The sequence below is a fragment of the Thamnophis sirtalis genome, unplaced genomic scaffold (assembly GCF_051295495.1).
Source record: "Thamnophis sirtalis isolate CommonGarterSnake01/CBP01778 unplaced genomic scaffold, rThaSir2_p1.2 scaffold_14, whole genome shotgun sequence".
NCBI classification, from domain to species: domain Eukaryota; kingdom Metazoa; phylum Chordata; class Lepidosauria; order Squamata; family Natricidae; genus Thamnophis; species Thamnophis sirtalis.
The window spans coordinates 25,970,518-25,985,874 of NW_028261394.1; the positions used below are offsets into that span (position 1 = coordinate 25,970,518).

General features: G+C 43.6%; 1 protein-coding gene across 2 annotated transcripts in view; it reads right to left on the bottom strand.

Annotated features, from left to right (window-relative positions):
- The window catches only part of GLG1 (golgi glycoprotein 1), an 86,840-nt gene that overhangs the window by 8,646 nt on the left and 62,837 nt on the right, over nt 1–15,357 (bottom strand). For both annotated transcript variants that reach the window (XM_087729024.1, XM_087729025.1), the window contains exons 14-22: nt 13,755–13,817; nt 10,990–11,103; nt 9,163–9,251; nt 8,950–9,067; nt 7,869–7,961; nt 6,110–6,247; nt 3,540–3,663; nt 2,126–2,268; nt 451–552 (exon numbers count right to left, since the gene is read on the bottom strand). In XM_087729024.1, coding sequence (XP_087585150.1) covers nt 451–552; nt 2,126–2,268; nt 3,540–3,663; nt 6,110–6,247; nt 7,869–7,961; nt 8,950–9,067; nt 9,163–9,251; nt 10,990–11,103; nt 13,755–13,817 — 984 coding nt within the window. The remainder of the gene's footprint in view (nt 1–450; nt 553–2,125; nt 2,269–3,539; nt 3,664–6,109; nt 6,248–7,868; nt 7,962–8,949; nt 9,068–9,162; nt 9,252–10,989; nt 11,104–13,754; nt 13,818–15,357) is intronic.

A 15,357-nucleotide genomic window follows, 5' to 3' on the forward strand; every position in this document is an offset into this window, starting at 1 on the left:
AAGAGGCAACTGGACTTTCCGGTTTTTCTTTGAAGACATTTTGCTTCTCCTCCAAGAAGCTTCTTCAGCTTCAGAAAGCCAAAGAAGCTTCTTGGATGAGAAGCAAAACATCTTCAAAGAAAAAACAGAAAGTCCAGTTGCCTCTTGGAAAAAAAAGCACCTTTGGGACAACCATGACCTGGAGGGCGGAGAATCTCCATAGACAAAGGAATTTAATGAACAAGCTGAGTTCCGAACAGGTCAATACCAGAGAAGAGTTCTCATAGATGATATTAAACTGGTTTTGCACAATGCAAATTCAATGTAAATAATGGCAATGGCGATAGAGGGATTCAGAGAGATTTATATCCCGGTTCATGACTCCTATTATTTACATGATGCGGTTAAAAGTGATAAGAACTTGTCAACATATTTGGGGGGGGGGGGAGGACTGAATCTGGAAGCTCCCACCTCTTCTGAGCAGTGCATTTGCAACTGAGGATCTAACCGGTAATCCAGAGCAGATTCCTCAATGATCACTCGAATCTGATCTTCGCAGTCTGAAGAAAGACGCTGTACAGAAACAAGAACAAGAATTGTCGTCACGCTGGAGAAGAACCAAGCCTGATATCACTCTCGACATCTGACTTGCTGTGCAGCTGAATAGAGATTAAAAACTGCCCAATTTATTGTCATCTAGCCTTGCAAAATGAAAATTATCTCCTGATTGTTTACAAGCAGTTGTAAACAGTTGTAACAGTTGTAAAGCAAAACACAATACTTATTTTGTTCAAAAGCAAACTATCTTCATGGCAGTCGGTGAGATGTCTGGACCTGCCTTTTCACTTCTGCTCCCCCCTCCCTTTTTGTTTTGCTGGTTTCTGTAAAGCCACAATTGCAGCCCTGTTTTGCCTTTTCAGCAAAAGGAAAAGGAGGATGGGTGTCCAATCCTATATCCAAACCAACAAATGGCAATTGCTGATGTCTTTTCAGGATTGCAGAAAAACAGAACTCCAGCTAACCCCTCAGGTAAAGCCCTTGAAACCCACAGCCATTGTTGGTTCCCAGACGAGACAGCTGGAGTACACAAATTCACGCAGCTTGGAAGCCTGATTCATGATCCAGACCAGTAATCCCCATCAACATTTGGACAAACTGCTTCCATATCAAGTCTCTAGCTCAGAGGCCAAGCTACCATCTTTCCCCAAAAATAAGACCTGGTCTTATAATTTTTTTTCCACCGAAAAAGGCACCAGGTCTTATTTTCAGGGGAAGTGGTCCCACTGACTCACCTCACTTGTGTGTGTTGCCCCCAGCCTCCTTTTCACTCTCAGAGGCCTTCAGTAACTTCTTCTGCAGCCTGCAAGACTTTCCTGAAGGCTTCTGCAGCTGATAACAAAGCTCCAGATCAATCAATCTGGCCGCAGAAGAAATAGGCTGGCAAGGCAGGTGTTTGGGGGGGGGGGGTGAGGCGTGGCTGCGACTGTCCAAAGGTAAGTAGTAGGGCAACTCCACCACCCCCATTCCCACCCTAGCTTAATTTTTACCTGGGCACCCTGGAGTGGGTGAGGTCTTAATCAGGGCATATTTGGGGGATAGGGCTTATACTGGATGCATGTGTAAAAATCAAGCTAGGACTTACTTTTGGGGTAAGTATTATTTTTGGGGAAACATGGTACCAGGTCAGTGAAAGTGCATGGCACATCAGCCTTCCTGTTTCTTCATGCCCAGTGGGTTTCCATTCTCCAAAATTCTTAACAATGGCCAAACTGGCAAGGAATTGCAGAAGTCAGCTCACACCTCTGGCAGGTAGGCTGACAGGAGAACCCTGTGGCCTTCAAAACCCTACCAAGGATGCAAGATTGACGCAGGCTTTCTTTAAGACATTTTAATGCCGGGAATTAGAAGATCGGAACCTGCCAGCTTAAGTGAGCGCGTTAAAGCAGGTCTCCTCCCTGATCTTCCTTTCCTGCCATGCTTGTGTGACAGCCTAAGAGTCTCTTTCGTTGATAAGCTTGTAATGGGATCCCACTTTGGGTTGAGGCAGACTTCGCTTTCTTTTTCTCTCTCAACCTCTGCACGGTTTCTACAGAAGCGGAAAGGAAGCTCCGTGGATTGTTCTGGCCAATGCAGGGGACCTCATTACCTGGTCTGCGTATTTCAGTTTCAGGCAGGAGATGACCTGCCCTTCCAGCTCTGACTCCTCCTTGGCTTTACTCAGAATGCTCTGGCAGAATTTGGGGATGTCTGCTTTGCATGCTTTCCTGAGCACTGGATTCAGGCGGTAATCTGCCAGAGAGAAAAAGGTTCAATCAGGCTTAAAAGATTCGCAGGGGAGGCATTTCTGCAGAGCTGTACTGGGTTTACAAAGCAGCCTACAAGTGGAGTTGCATCTGAATGCTCTCTAACGGAGCAAATTACAAAGGCGTTACCTGAAAGGAAGGTCTGGAATACAATTCCTAAACACTTAGAGACTTCGTTTTTTCAGCAGCAAATGTGCAGATTATGACTAGCAAAGAAAAAAATAGCTTCACTGAACTGAAATGGTTGCTGGGATCTCAAAAGGCAGAGGTAATGGTTGAACTACTCTTTGTCTGGTTAAACGAGAATTCAAAATTACCATGATTTTATGTTGACCAAGATAGGCTAAACCCCAAGTCTTTTCTAGTTCAATTTTTTTTCCATTGTGGGTTTTTTTTTTTTAATGGAAGGGGAAGATTCCCCATTCAGTACAATCCAAGGCAAAAATGAAATAAAAGGATTTATTTTAAGCAAAGAGCAGCTCTCACAGTTTCAGCCAGTTCCAAGAGAAAGTTGTTTTGGCTACCTAATGCAGAATTCAGCAATCTCTCTCTCACTCTTCCTCCCTCCCTTCCTCCTTTCTCCTCCTCTCTCTCTCTCTCTCTTTCTCTCTCTCCTTTTTTGTGGTTGCATGTTCAGTTTTTACTGAATCCATATCTTTGTCTATGCCAAAGTCCCTCCCAGCCATGCTAGCTCAGATTGTTTCAACCAGCCAAAGTCCAAATTAGGGGCTTTCCATATGCCAGGTAAATTCTTCTCTGAGCTCCAACATTTCTACTTTGGGTCAAATATATTTAGTAAGTTGCAACCAAGTGCTTTCTGTAGATTTGATGATTACATTTCAGTTCACTTTGAAATGACAAAATGCTCTGCATGGAGAAGACAGATCGGTGACCCTCAGAGGAAAATTTTACTAGGCCTAGGATAGATTTGAGCAGACATAAAAGGCACACTCTGCAGAAAAGCAAGCATCACATTCTGCTCAGACAAGCTGTGTGGGTGATTTGAAATGCAGAGAGGTGGCTAGAAATCAGAGTGCTCAGTGCTGCACAATAAAAGCAAGCAACAAGCACAAATAATAGACTCCAGAACAAGAAAGCAGAGGAGCCATGTGCAAGGAGCACGACGAAAGGAAAGGGCAGAGTCCTTTTGTAGGTTTTCAATTTACTTCAAAGCCCCAGACACAAGCAGAAACAGAATTCACCCACGAATGAAGGCATGCTGTCCTGTTCTGGCTCCACGCGGCCACAGAGCATTACCTGTGTTCTGGGTAATCTGGCGCTTTGTGATCATTTGCTTGCATTTGGGATCCATCACCTCGCTGTTTTTGTTCTGCTTCAAGCACTGCAGCATGTTCTTTGCATCTGCTTCGGGGCAGAACCTCTGCCAAGGGAGACAGGGAAACAACAACTCAGCCAAGGAGAAACTTCTCCTATGCTTGAACATCTCCTCCAAGTAGGAAACAGTGCAGGAAGGCAAAGCTTGGAGACTCATCCTTCCTCCAAGACCCAGACTCAAGACATGGAGCCCTGGATTGCCTCAAAATGCCTGCCCCGTTGGTGTTCTCCTCAAGTACTGTATTTTTCAGAGTATAAGACTCTCCGGAGTATAAGATGCACCTTAGATTTTGGGGAGGAAAATAAGAAAAAAATAACATTCTGCCTCTGACTACCAGGTATTCCTCTGGCTAGGGTCCTTAGTTTGGTCAGAACATTAGTTCGCTGGTTGTAAGCGTGTGCGTGCATTGGAGCAGATTCGTAGCTTCAAAAGCACAGCTGATTGTTGCAGGGAGTTCCAGTGAGTAAAGCGCAGAAAGTGGTACGACAAGGTAGCAGCTGTTCCGAATTGCCATTTTGGGCTCCGCGTCTCACCTTTTCAGCCTCTGAACTCTCCATTTGAGACCTGTTCAAGGCTGCGGGGATCGCCAAAGCAAATCGCCACCGATTGCCACCCAAAAAGGTGATGCGCAGAGGCCAAACAAGTGATGCGCAGAGGCAATATTGATTGAGGGCAATAAAGGGATTGTCCTGTTTAGAGAACTGGATTCTTTTTTCTCACAAACCAACCCTACCACAGCTCACAATCCATACACAGAGGAAGTGAGGGATGAGGACATCAAACATTCTGAGTCTTCCATGCCCATCCCATAACACTCCCCACTCCTTCCAGGAGCCATAGTAGCGCCCTAGTTAGAATGTAATATTGCAGGCTGACTCTGCCAACTACCAAGAGTTCAATCCATCTCAAGGTTGACTCAGACTTTCGTCCTTCCGAGATAGATTGTTGGGGGCAACAGGCTGACTCTGTAAACCACTGCAAAGCACCGTGAAGCGGTATATAAGTCTTAAGTGCTATTGCTATTCTTTCCCACATGAAGCGATATATAAATCTAAGTGCTATTCTTATTCTTTCCCACATGAAGTGGTATATAAGTCTTAAGTGCTATTGCTATTCTTTCCCACATGAAGCGGTATATAAGTCTTAGGTGTTATTGCTATTCTTTCCCACATGAAGCCATATATAACTCTTAAGTGCTATTGCTATTCTTTCCCACATGAAGCCATATATAAGTCTTAGGTGCTATTGCTATTCTTTCCCACATGAAACGATATATGTCTTAAGTGCTATTGCTATTGCTCCTGCTGTTTACTTTGCGGCCTGAACAGCCAGCCCTGAACAAGTTTTTATATAAATTATGATGAACAAGTAGTTACATTTGTTTAGTAACCATTTGTAGTTACAACAACACTGAAAACAGTGACTTATGACCACTACGTGCACTTATGACCATCACAGCATCCTGATGGTCACAGGACCAGAATTGGGGCACTATTCAAGATAGTTACTGCAATTTGGGGTCCTGGGATCTCTGCCTACAACTTCCCCAATCGACTTCCGACAAGGAAAGATGCAACAAAGAAGCCAGATTCGCTTAACAACCTTGTGATTCTCTTAACAGCAGTGATTCACTTAACAACTGTGGCAAAAGAGGTTGTAAAATCAGACTCGACTCACTTAACTATCACCTTGCTTAGCAATGAAACTGCTCCCAATTGTGGTTGTAAATTGAGGACTGCTATATTACACACAAAACTGTGTGGCTACTGCAGACTTCTCACTCCTTTCCCAATAATCCTTCAACATGATTACTCATCAAAAGGGGCAAGAATTAAAACAGAAGACCCAGATGCACATCTCACTCTCTTTCTGATTGGGAGGAGAAAACGCTTTCTGGGAGCTCTAACAAATTAGTACCGTTTTAGTAATGCCACACCTGGAATACGGTGTCCAATTTTGGTCACCACATTGCAAAAAGATGTTGAGGCTTTGGAAAAAATGCAGAGAAGACCAACCAAGATGATTAGGGAACTGGAGACTAAAACATATGAAGAACAGATGTAGGAATTGCATATGGCCAGTCTAGAGAAGAGAAGGACTGGGGTAGCATGACAGCAGTCTTCCAGTACTTGAGGGGCTGCCACAAAGAAGAGGGGGTCAACTTATTCTCCAAAGCACCTGAAGGCAGGACAAGAAACAATGGATGGAAACTAATCAAGGAGAGAACCAACCTGGAATTAAGGAGAAACTTAATCAGTGGAACAGCTTGCCACCAGAAGTTGTGGGTGCTCCATCACTGGAAGTGTTTTAAGAAGAGACGGGACAATCTCTTGTCTGAAATTGTGCAGACTCTCCTTTTTAAGCAGGGGGTGGGACTAGAAGACCTCCAAGGTCTCTTTCCACTGCATTCTGATTGATTGTCAAGTTGTCTCCCTTTCCTTCCCAATGCCCAGCCCAAGACGTTCCTGGGGCAAGGACTGGTCATCCTTACCTTGATCATCTGTTTGCAGACCCGCATAAGGGTGTAATCCAGCTCTGGATCCATCATCTCTGTCTCTTGGAGTTTGAAGACTTTTTGATGGCAACGGCTGTTCAGCTGTTTCTTGTTTTCTTTCAAACACTCAATGATCTGCCAGGAGAGGAGGGGATGAAGAAAACGACCGTTAGTTTATCTGAACGGCCTTTCTATGTGCGCTGCGGGAGAATCGAGGAGCACTGACTGTAAAGAGGGCAGCGCTGATGAAACAGAACTGGGATCGGGTGAAAGACTACACCCGGTCAAAATGCACTTTGGTAAGAAGACCCTTATGTTAGATAGCATCAAATCCCAGCCCAGTCCAAGATCAGCCCTTGCAAGGCCTGGATTGAAGGAACCGGTTGCACAGATGACATCATTGTTTCTTAAACCTGGCCCTGGAAGATGTACGGACCAGGATTCCACAGTCAGCCATGACTTACATCTTAAATTAGCTAAGGTTGAGAAACACGTGGTGATGTTCTCAAAAGTTTTAGTAGCAAATTTTAGAAAAAAATTTAAAGTGTGCAGAGATGGACAAACTGACAAAAGAAATACAAGGAAAGGAGGAATCGGAATATTAATATCAACATGGAATATATGGTATAAATGTTTAGAGGACAGAAACAAGAAGTAGGGAAACATAAAATACTGATGTAGTAGAAGTGTTAAGATATAGTGATAAAATAAGATATAGTTAAGGTAAGTTAAGATATAGTAGCTAAACGATAGTAAGTATATAATGCACAATATGTGTAAAGTTATATTCTGATACAAACAGTCTAGTATAAATAAGTATGAAAATAGAATACATAATGAAGCAAAGAACAAGGGGACTACGAATGTAAGATATGAATGTATATGAGGGAAAACATCAATTGTAAAGACCTACCGATATGGAACTGCTGTATGCTGGAACTTTTTGTTCCTTTGTTGTTTTAATCTATGTTTTTTTGTTTTGTTTATGTGTTTATATGTTCGAAATAAAAAAAATTTAAAAAGTTTGAGTAGCAAAATGTTTAACTTGAGAGCAAGCAAAACTGTAATTTAAGAGGCAAGAAAGAATTTGAAATGAAGCCATTTCTACCACTAGCATGATAATTTCAAAGTGAACGTTTTCAGCAACTGCTTGTTATAGAAGCACTGATTACGAAGTATCCCAGAATACTGCATGTCCCTTGTTCCAAGCAGAAGCAAACAGAGAGAAAAGCAAGGCTGAGGCATCTTCAGCTTTGGCTACACTCCAAAAATTAACAAAAAGGACTAAGGCAAAAAAACTAACTCTGTTTATATTTTAAGTTAATTCAAATGAAATAGTTACCATAAATGCACTGTGGTCATTTTAGAAATATGCTATTCTACCACAGGGACAACCCTATAACAATTTATGAAATCTTTGTAAATCACCTCCCAAACTTAAAAGGATGGCATGCAAATTAGAGGCTTTGCATTAGCCTTGTTTATTATACATTTATCGTTTTACCATTTATAAGCCACCTTATCGGTGACACGAGTGGCATATAAATGTAATAACTACACACATACTGTACATACACACACTCTCAATTAGTAAATCTCACAAGAGTTGGGAAAGGCAAGCTCAAATCTGGCACAGGCACCACTGCTTTGCAATAAAATATATGAGGAGTGGAGACCAATAGCGTTACACCTTGGAGCAAAGTTGCAAACGTCCAAACAAACCCCTGCAAATACATCTAGAGAAGCCTATGATCACCTGGGCATTGCCGTAGGGAACGTTCTGGCAGTAGTTCCTAATGTCAGTTTTACACGCTTCGTGAAGATCTGGTTCCAGACGGATATCTTCAGTCTGCAAGACAAATTCGGATCCAAAAGAGGAATATGAAACGGGAGCAGCCATGGAAGCTCAGAGCAAACTGGCAGCTTCTTTATTTAGACCAAAGGTCTTCAAACTTGGCAACTTTAAGACTTGGGGACGTTGAAGTCCCCAAGTTTAAAAGTTGCCAGGTTTGGGGATCCCTGGTTTAGACCAAACCAAAGCGCTCTGCGCTCTTCAAGATCCCACAGAACCCTTTAACTCGGTGGTTCTCAACCTGTGGGTCACGACCCCTTTGGGGGTTGAACGGCCTTTTCACAGGGGTCGCCTAAGACCATCGGAACTCTTTAGACTCTAAAGCGTGCTGTGTCGCTCTCTCTCTCTCTCTCTCGCACACATGTGCGCACGCAAACACCCACAAATGCACATGCAGGGAAGTAGGAGAAACGCAAACGTAAAAAAGGGTGGAGTCTATATATTGGGGGGGGAGAGAAATTGGGTTCCAAGCCAATCAGAGCTGAGGGGGCGGGGTTTTGGCATAACAGAGCGTTGGTTGGGAGTCACAACATGAGGAACTGAATTAAAGGGTCACGGCATTAGGAAGGTTGAGAACCGCTGCTTTAACTGATTCCTGCCACTGCAGGAGGGGGGCGGGAAGGATGACATGCATTGAAAGCACTCGGGCTTAGCCTCAAGATGCAACACAAAAGCATTATTTAGAGCTGAGCTCTCCTCAGTTGTCTTCCAGGAGGAATCTGAGTTCGGCCCCAGCCTTTACTCCAAAACCTGCCAAGAAAAGATGCTGAGATTGGTGGGATCAGACTGGGCAACACAATGGCACCCTGGGCACCCAAGAAGACTGCTTCCTTGTGGCAAGGCACCAGCGTGGAACACAAACTCGGCAAAAGATAACTAGGGGAAAACCCATAAGCAATGAGTGGCGGTCTGTGCTTTTAACCCACGTCCCACCACATTCCCCGAGAAGCCTGTGCCGGACCGACAAGCAGCCAGGCCTGTTTACCATTTCCAGCTCCTCCACCCGCAGCTGCTTGCGGCACTTCAGAGAAACCCGGTGCTCTTTGGCGTCCTGCAGGGTATCATTGCGCACCGTGGTGCTCAGGCAGATCACCACGTCCACCCTACAGAAGAAAGAAGCATGATGTTTCCCCACAGACCAGAGGAAAGGCCAACTAGGCTGCCCCACTAACCCACAGAGGAAAACAAACAGACGTACTTTTTCTTGATGTTGGGACACAACTTCAGCACATCTTCCTTGCAGGCCATTTTAAATTTGTAGGAGAACCTGAAATCCTTCATTTGGATCTGAACAAAAAAAAAAAAAGTGTGCAGTTATCAGTCCTCAACTCCCCTGAATGTCTCCCTCCAGTCTAGCAACGTTCTGGTGGAGAGCGGTAGGACCACAACTCCTATGCGGATGATGAGAAGCATGTGGTTGGCCAGACTCCAATTAACAGCCATGGAAATAACGGATGGCCATCTGGAAGGAGATGCATTTATGGAGAGAATAATCATTACAAGGAAGCCAGGAAGCCTTGAGGAAAGGGAGCACAAGGAGCCCACTTTCTATTCACTGGGCGATCCTGTCCATTTGGAAGAAGGGGGCCTGTCTGGTTCTTTGCCCTGGCAACGCTCAAATTCTTTTTGGCTTAGCCTTTTTAGATCACGGAAAATCTGCCTGCCCTACATCGTCGAGCAGGGACAGGATGCTCCAGGTACCCATCCTGAAAAAAACTGGGGAGTTGGGACCCAGGGATGAGCTTAAAGTGGCAGTTCCCCTTCAGTGGGGGAAGAAGTGGGGAAATAGAAAAGAAAGTATTAATATATAAGTATATGTTCAAAAATGAGATATGGGGGGGGGTGAAATAGTTAGGATATGATAATGAAGAAAAGGGAATAGGAAAGGATAAACATAAAATTATAACAGGGTTTGCGGGAATACTATCACGAAAATACACCAGTTCAGAGTTGAAAAAGAGATAACCACAACAACAGAAAAGGAACGGAAGAGAGGAGAAGAGAGGGAAAGGGAGAGAAAGAAGAAAGAGGAAAGGAAAGGAAGGGGACAGAAAGAGAAGGAGAGAGGGTACGAGGGGGAAGAGGAAGAGAGAAGTAGGGGAGAGGTAAGGGAAGAAGGAAAGGGAAAGGAGAGGAGGAAGGAAGGAAGAGGAAAGGAGAAGAAGGAGGTAGGGGACAGAAAGAGAAGGAGAGAGGGTACGAGGAGGAAGAGGAAGAGAGAAGTAGGGGAGAGGTAAGGGAAGAAGGAAAGGGAAAGGAGAGGAGGAAGGAAGGAAGAGGAAAGGAGAGGAAGGAGGTAGGGGACAGAAAGAGAAGGAGAGAGGGTAGGAGGGGGAAGAGGAAGAGAGGGGTAGGGGAGAGGTAAGGGAAGTAGGAAAGGGAAAGGAGAGGAGGAAGGAAGGGAGGGTGAAAAGAAAAGAAAAAATAGGATGGTGATAATACAAAATAGGCGTATGGGGTGATAAGAAAATCAACCCAGAATGTATATTTTAACTCTTTATATGGAAAAACAAATATGTAAAAGTGATAAAGATAAATAAGAACAATAACTATGTGAATGTATACCTATAACTATATATAAGAGAATAAAAATTAAAAAACTTTTGGGGAAAAATGGCAGCTCTTCCCCTTCTCTAGAACAGTGGTCTCCAACCTTGGCAATTTTAAGACCTGTGGACTTCAACTCCTAGAGTTCCTCAGCCAGCTTTGCTGGCTGAGGAACTCTGGGAGTTGAAGTCCACAGGTCTTAAAGTTGCCAAGGTTGGAGACCACTGCTTTAGAACAGCTGGCTCTCCAGCAGAATGTACTCTGAGGTTTCTAGAAAAACGGAGAGGGCTGTCCTTTTTAAGACAGCAGCAATTGGGCAGGAATAGCTTCCAAGTGATGCCAGTAGTTAAAAGCATATTATTTTTACTAGTATTTCACGGGTGCTTTTACAGTGATATATATAATCAGTCCCCTGGAGTTGTTAGAATCAGCAACATACAAACAGCTGGGAATAAACGAATCAAATGGCTGTACTCACTAGCTGGAAATGCGTAACTCCAACTGCACACTTCTCATTCATCTCCTTCTGATGTTTATTTTGAACCAGACACTCCATGAGGTCTCCTGAGTCAATTTGGTTGTCTGCCATTTCCTGAAGGGGAGATAGAACAATTAGGGGCATGTAATGACTGTCTGGCAGAAACTCACTCCCTTCTCGGCAGCTTCCGCCATCAAATTAAGGAAGGCATAAATCATAACTTGGAAAAGTCTCAAGGGGTCTGCTTGAACTCAACTGTCATCTTAGAAGGTGAGGGAGGAATAGCCAGTCTTGGCCCCAGAACAATCTAGTTGAGTCGTATTTCCTCAACTCAGCACATCAACCGCTAATTCCATTCGCACCTGGCACTGCCAACCGGCTGCGGCCAAGGGCATTTAAAGTTGCAACCCAGTGCACATCATGAGGAGAGCAAACTGAGGAAAGGTGTAGTACAAGCAGGATAAAATTTTATATAGAACATAGAATAACGGGGTTGGAAGGGATCTTGTAGGTCATCTACTCCAACCCCCTGCTCAAACAGGAGACCTTACACCATTTCTGACAGAGGGCAGTCCACTCTCTTCTTGAAAGCCTCTTGGGATGAAGCTCCCACAACTTCTGAAGGCAACTTCTGTTCCATTGGTTGATTATTCTTACTGTCAGAAAATTCCTCCTTATTTCCAGGTTGAATCTCTCCTTGGTCAGTTTCCATGCATTATTCCTTGTCTGGCCTTCGGGTGCCTTGGAAAGTAACTTGGCCCCCCTCCTCTCTGTGACATATGTTTCCATACAGCCAAATTGCCTCATTAAATGCTACTCAAACCCCACAGGGACAGGGGAATGAAAATTAAAAGTCAGTTCCTATATAAGGTTGAAAGTCTATGCACAGTAACATTTGAAACTCTTTCTGGCATAAAGGTAATTTTTGACTTATGACCAGAATTGAGCTCAAAACCTCTGTCGCTAAGTGAAACATTTGTTAAGTGAATTTTGCTTTATTTTATGACCTTTCTTGCCACGGTTGTTAAGTGAATCACTGCAATTGTTAAATTAGTAACACTGTTGTTAAGTGAATCTGGCTTCCTCACTGACTTTGCTCGTTGGAAGGTCGCAAAAGATGGCCACGTGTCCCCGGGGACGGTGCAACCGTCATAAATATGAACCCAGTTGCCAAGCATCTGAATGTAAATCACATGACCATGGAGATGCTGCAATGATCACATGTGAAAAATGGCCATAAGTCACTGTTTTCAGTGCCGTTGTAACTTTGGTCACTAAATGAACCATTGTAAGTCAAGGACTACGTGTAATTACTTCATTCTATTCCAAAATGCCGGTTTCGCTTGGCTCCATGATTAAGGACAGCACTAGAGCAGCGCTTCCGGAGTCTCGCCTCCACCTTCTGACAAACATCCCCCATCGTGAGAAACTTTGGCCAGTGGAATTGGAATTGGAATTGAAAAAGTTTATTTATAGGCCGCCCTTTTCCCTGGGGGGACTCAGGGCGGCTTACAACTCAGTGCTGAACAAACCTTTTCAATTACGTTCTCAAAGAAAGAAATCCCTTTCTCAAGGGGGAAGAGGGTCTGGAAGGTTGAGAGGAAACTGATGTAACAAGGAGGATGGCCCCAGGCATCCGATTCTCCACCATCTGCCTGCTCTTCTAACTCCACCTTTTTGGTACCCAAGTGATCGCTACAAGACTGCAAATTACATGTTTTATTCTCTGTTAGGCAGGCAAGTAGGAACAGGGGCAGGGCATTTTACTACACTGCAGCTCCTTACTCACAACATTCCCTCAGATGTTACAATACATATACTCTGAAGGAGTTGGGCGGTTTAGAAGTAGGAAATAAAAATATAGGACTCTTTCACCCGCAATTCCTTTGCAATAATTCCATTAATTTTCTTTCAGCACTACAGAGAGTGATTAATTTGGCACAAGAAACCATTGGTTGCCCCCTAACACCACTGGCTGACATCGCCAACTCTCATTGATTCAGCAGAGTAGGGAAGATATTTAGGGACGATTCACATTCTGGTCGGTGTCTTTTCTCACTTTTACCATCAGGCAGAAGACATACAAAAGTATAGCCAGCCGGACAAACAGATTTTAAAAAATAGCTTTTATCCATGGACTGTCAGACTCCTAAATACAACTACAATCACTCCATGCATACAGGGAAACATATGACTGGTTTCTCCCTAATTACTTGTCTAAGGACCAGTTTATATATTATTCATGCTGTTTTCTATTTTGCAGAGGCTAAATCAATTGCGCTGTATATATGTACAATGACAATAAAGGTTATAACTTATAACAGAGGCAGCTAACAAAATCCTGGAATCTGAAAAAAAAAAAGCATCTATCCTGACCCGACTTTTCCAGTATGGCTCCTTGCAGATAGGAAGTGACTGCAATTTCCAGAATCCCCATCTCTAATATATTGGAGGCCATCTGATTGTGCAAACTGATGACAATCAGCAGGAGCAGAACATTTGCATTTTACAGAGATTCCAAGAAGGAACATTTAACAGGAAGGGCATCAGGAGAAGTATCGCCTAATGCAGGGGTGTCCAAACTTGGGAACTTTAAGACTTGTGGACTTCAACTCCCAGAATTCCCCAGCCAGCATGGCTGGCTGGGGAATTCTGGGAGTTTAAGTCCACAAGTCTTAAAGTTCCCAGGTCTGGATATCCCTGACTTAATGGGAAAGGACTTTACATTAATGTGGCCAAAACTATGAGGGGAAAGAATCACTTACATGGCAGAAGGTCTGGATGATGGGTTCACATGCTCGCATCAGCAAAGCTTCTATCTGGATGTCCTGTCAGAGGAATCCAGAAACCAGTCAGTTCACTCTAGGTCATGCCCAATTTTTAACACAAACGATGCTCTTAGATATTTTCTGCTTATACTTCTGCTTCCAATACCGGCAATTCAAATGACGATTAAATAGTTACCAGCCCATAAGTATTGCAAGGGGGTACCAGAAATGACAATAATGCTATCCTATACTCCCATTTAAGTGGGATGCGGTGGCTCAGTGGCTAAGACGCTGAGCTTGTCAATCAGAAAGGTTGGCAATTCGGCAGTTTGGTGGTTCAAATCCCTAGTGCCGCCTAATCGAGTGAGCTCCAGTTACTTGTCCCAGCTTCTGCCAATCCAGCAGTTCGAAAGGATGTAAAAATGCAAGTAGAAAATTAGGAACCATCTTTGGTTGGAAAGGTAACAGCATTCTGTGCGTCTTCAGCATTTAGTCATGTCAACCACATGACCATGGCTCTTCAGCTTTGAAACGGAGATGAGCACCGCCCCTTAGAGTTGGGAACGATTAGCACATATGTGTGAGGGAACCTTTACCTTCTTAGTTCATTTGTCCTAAGAATTTAAAACCATCTTATTTCCCATTCCCATAACATCTCTTTGTTTTCCTGCACAACTGGATAAGGAAGTTCCTTTCATCCACTGAGTTTCCCTTTTGATTCTCTTTTTATAAAAAATTGCTTTCTCCCCCAGGCCCTCTTGTAGCATTTCCTCTGTGTAATCTAATGCTTCTTCATTCTACTTTATGAGAGGATATCTGGACATCTGTGCCAATCCCACTACTTTTCCTTAAGCATCTCAGTAAACATTGCAGCCTGTGCAAATATTACATTTCCACTGACTGCAAATAAATGCCCCCTTTTTCCAGGTCAGCTCATACATACATATCACAAGCCTTGCACATCCCAATTTGTCCTGTCCTTTCTTTTTCACTTAAGTTGCTTAAGGCACCACTGATAGTTTCTTCTCAGGCACTTGGATTAAGTGAAGTATGTATGTCAAGCTTGAGGTGGGGAAATGGAGTCTCCTCCACTTAATTCTCTCTGCTTACTCAATCAAAGAAGTCCCTCCCTGGAAGCCACTTAATATTTTTGCTAAGAATCTGCATCAGCCTCTGATTTCTCAGCAAGAAGGAATCACTCAACAAACATCTAATGTATAGATATACAAATTATCATAAACAAGGTAAGGAAAACATGCAGAGCATGACTCCTGGAATTCTATTTTTTCTCCACAGCCAGAAACTGGATTCATCCCACTTTGGAATTCAGATTTTTTTTCCTGACTTCGTCTACCATGCCGAGTTTGGTTCCCATTCCTTTCTGGATTTTTTTATTTAGCAGTATGGCACTGATGGACAGATACTGAACCAAGTCTCTTCACATAATTTCTCATTTTGGATTGGAAAGGGTCGAAGGCAAAGGCTAGCCAGACCTTGCTGATTTGTTAATAGATTTGTCTGCCTGACTGCCATGATTCCCAGGGATAGCAGCCTTTGGTTATTTCTCAAGGTCTACTCATTCTAAACACTGGGAGATAAA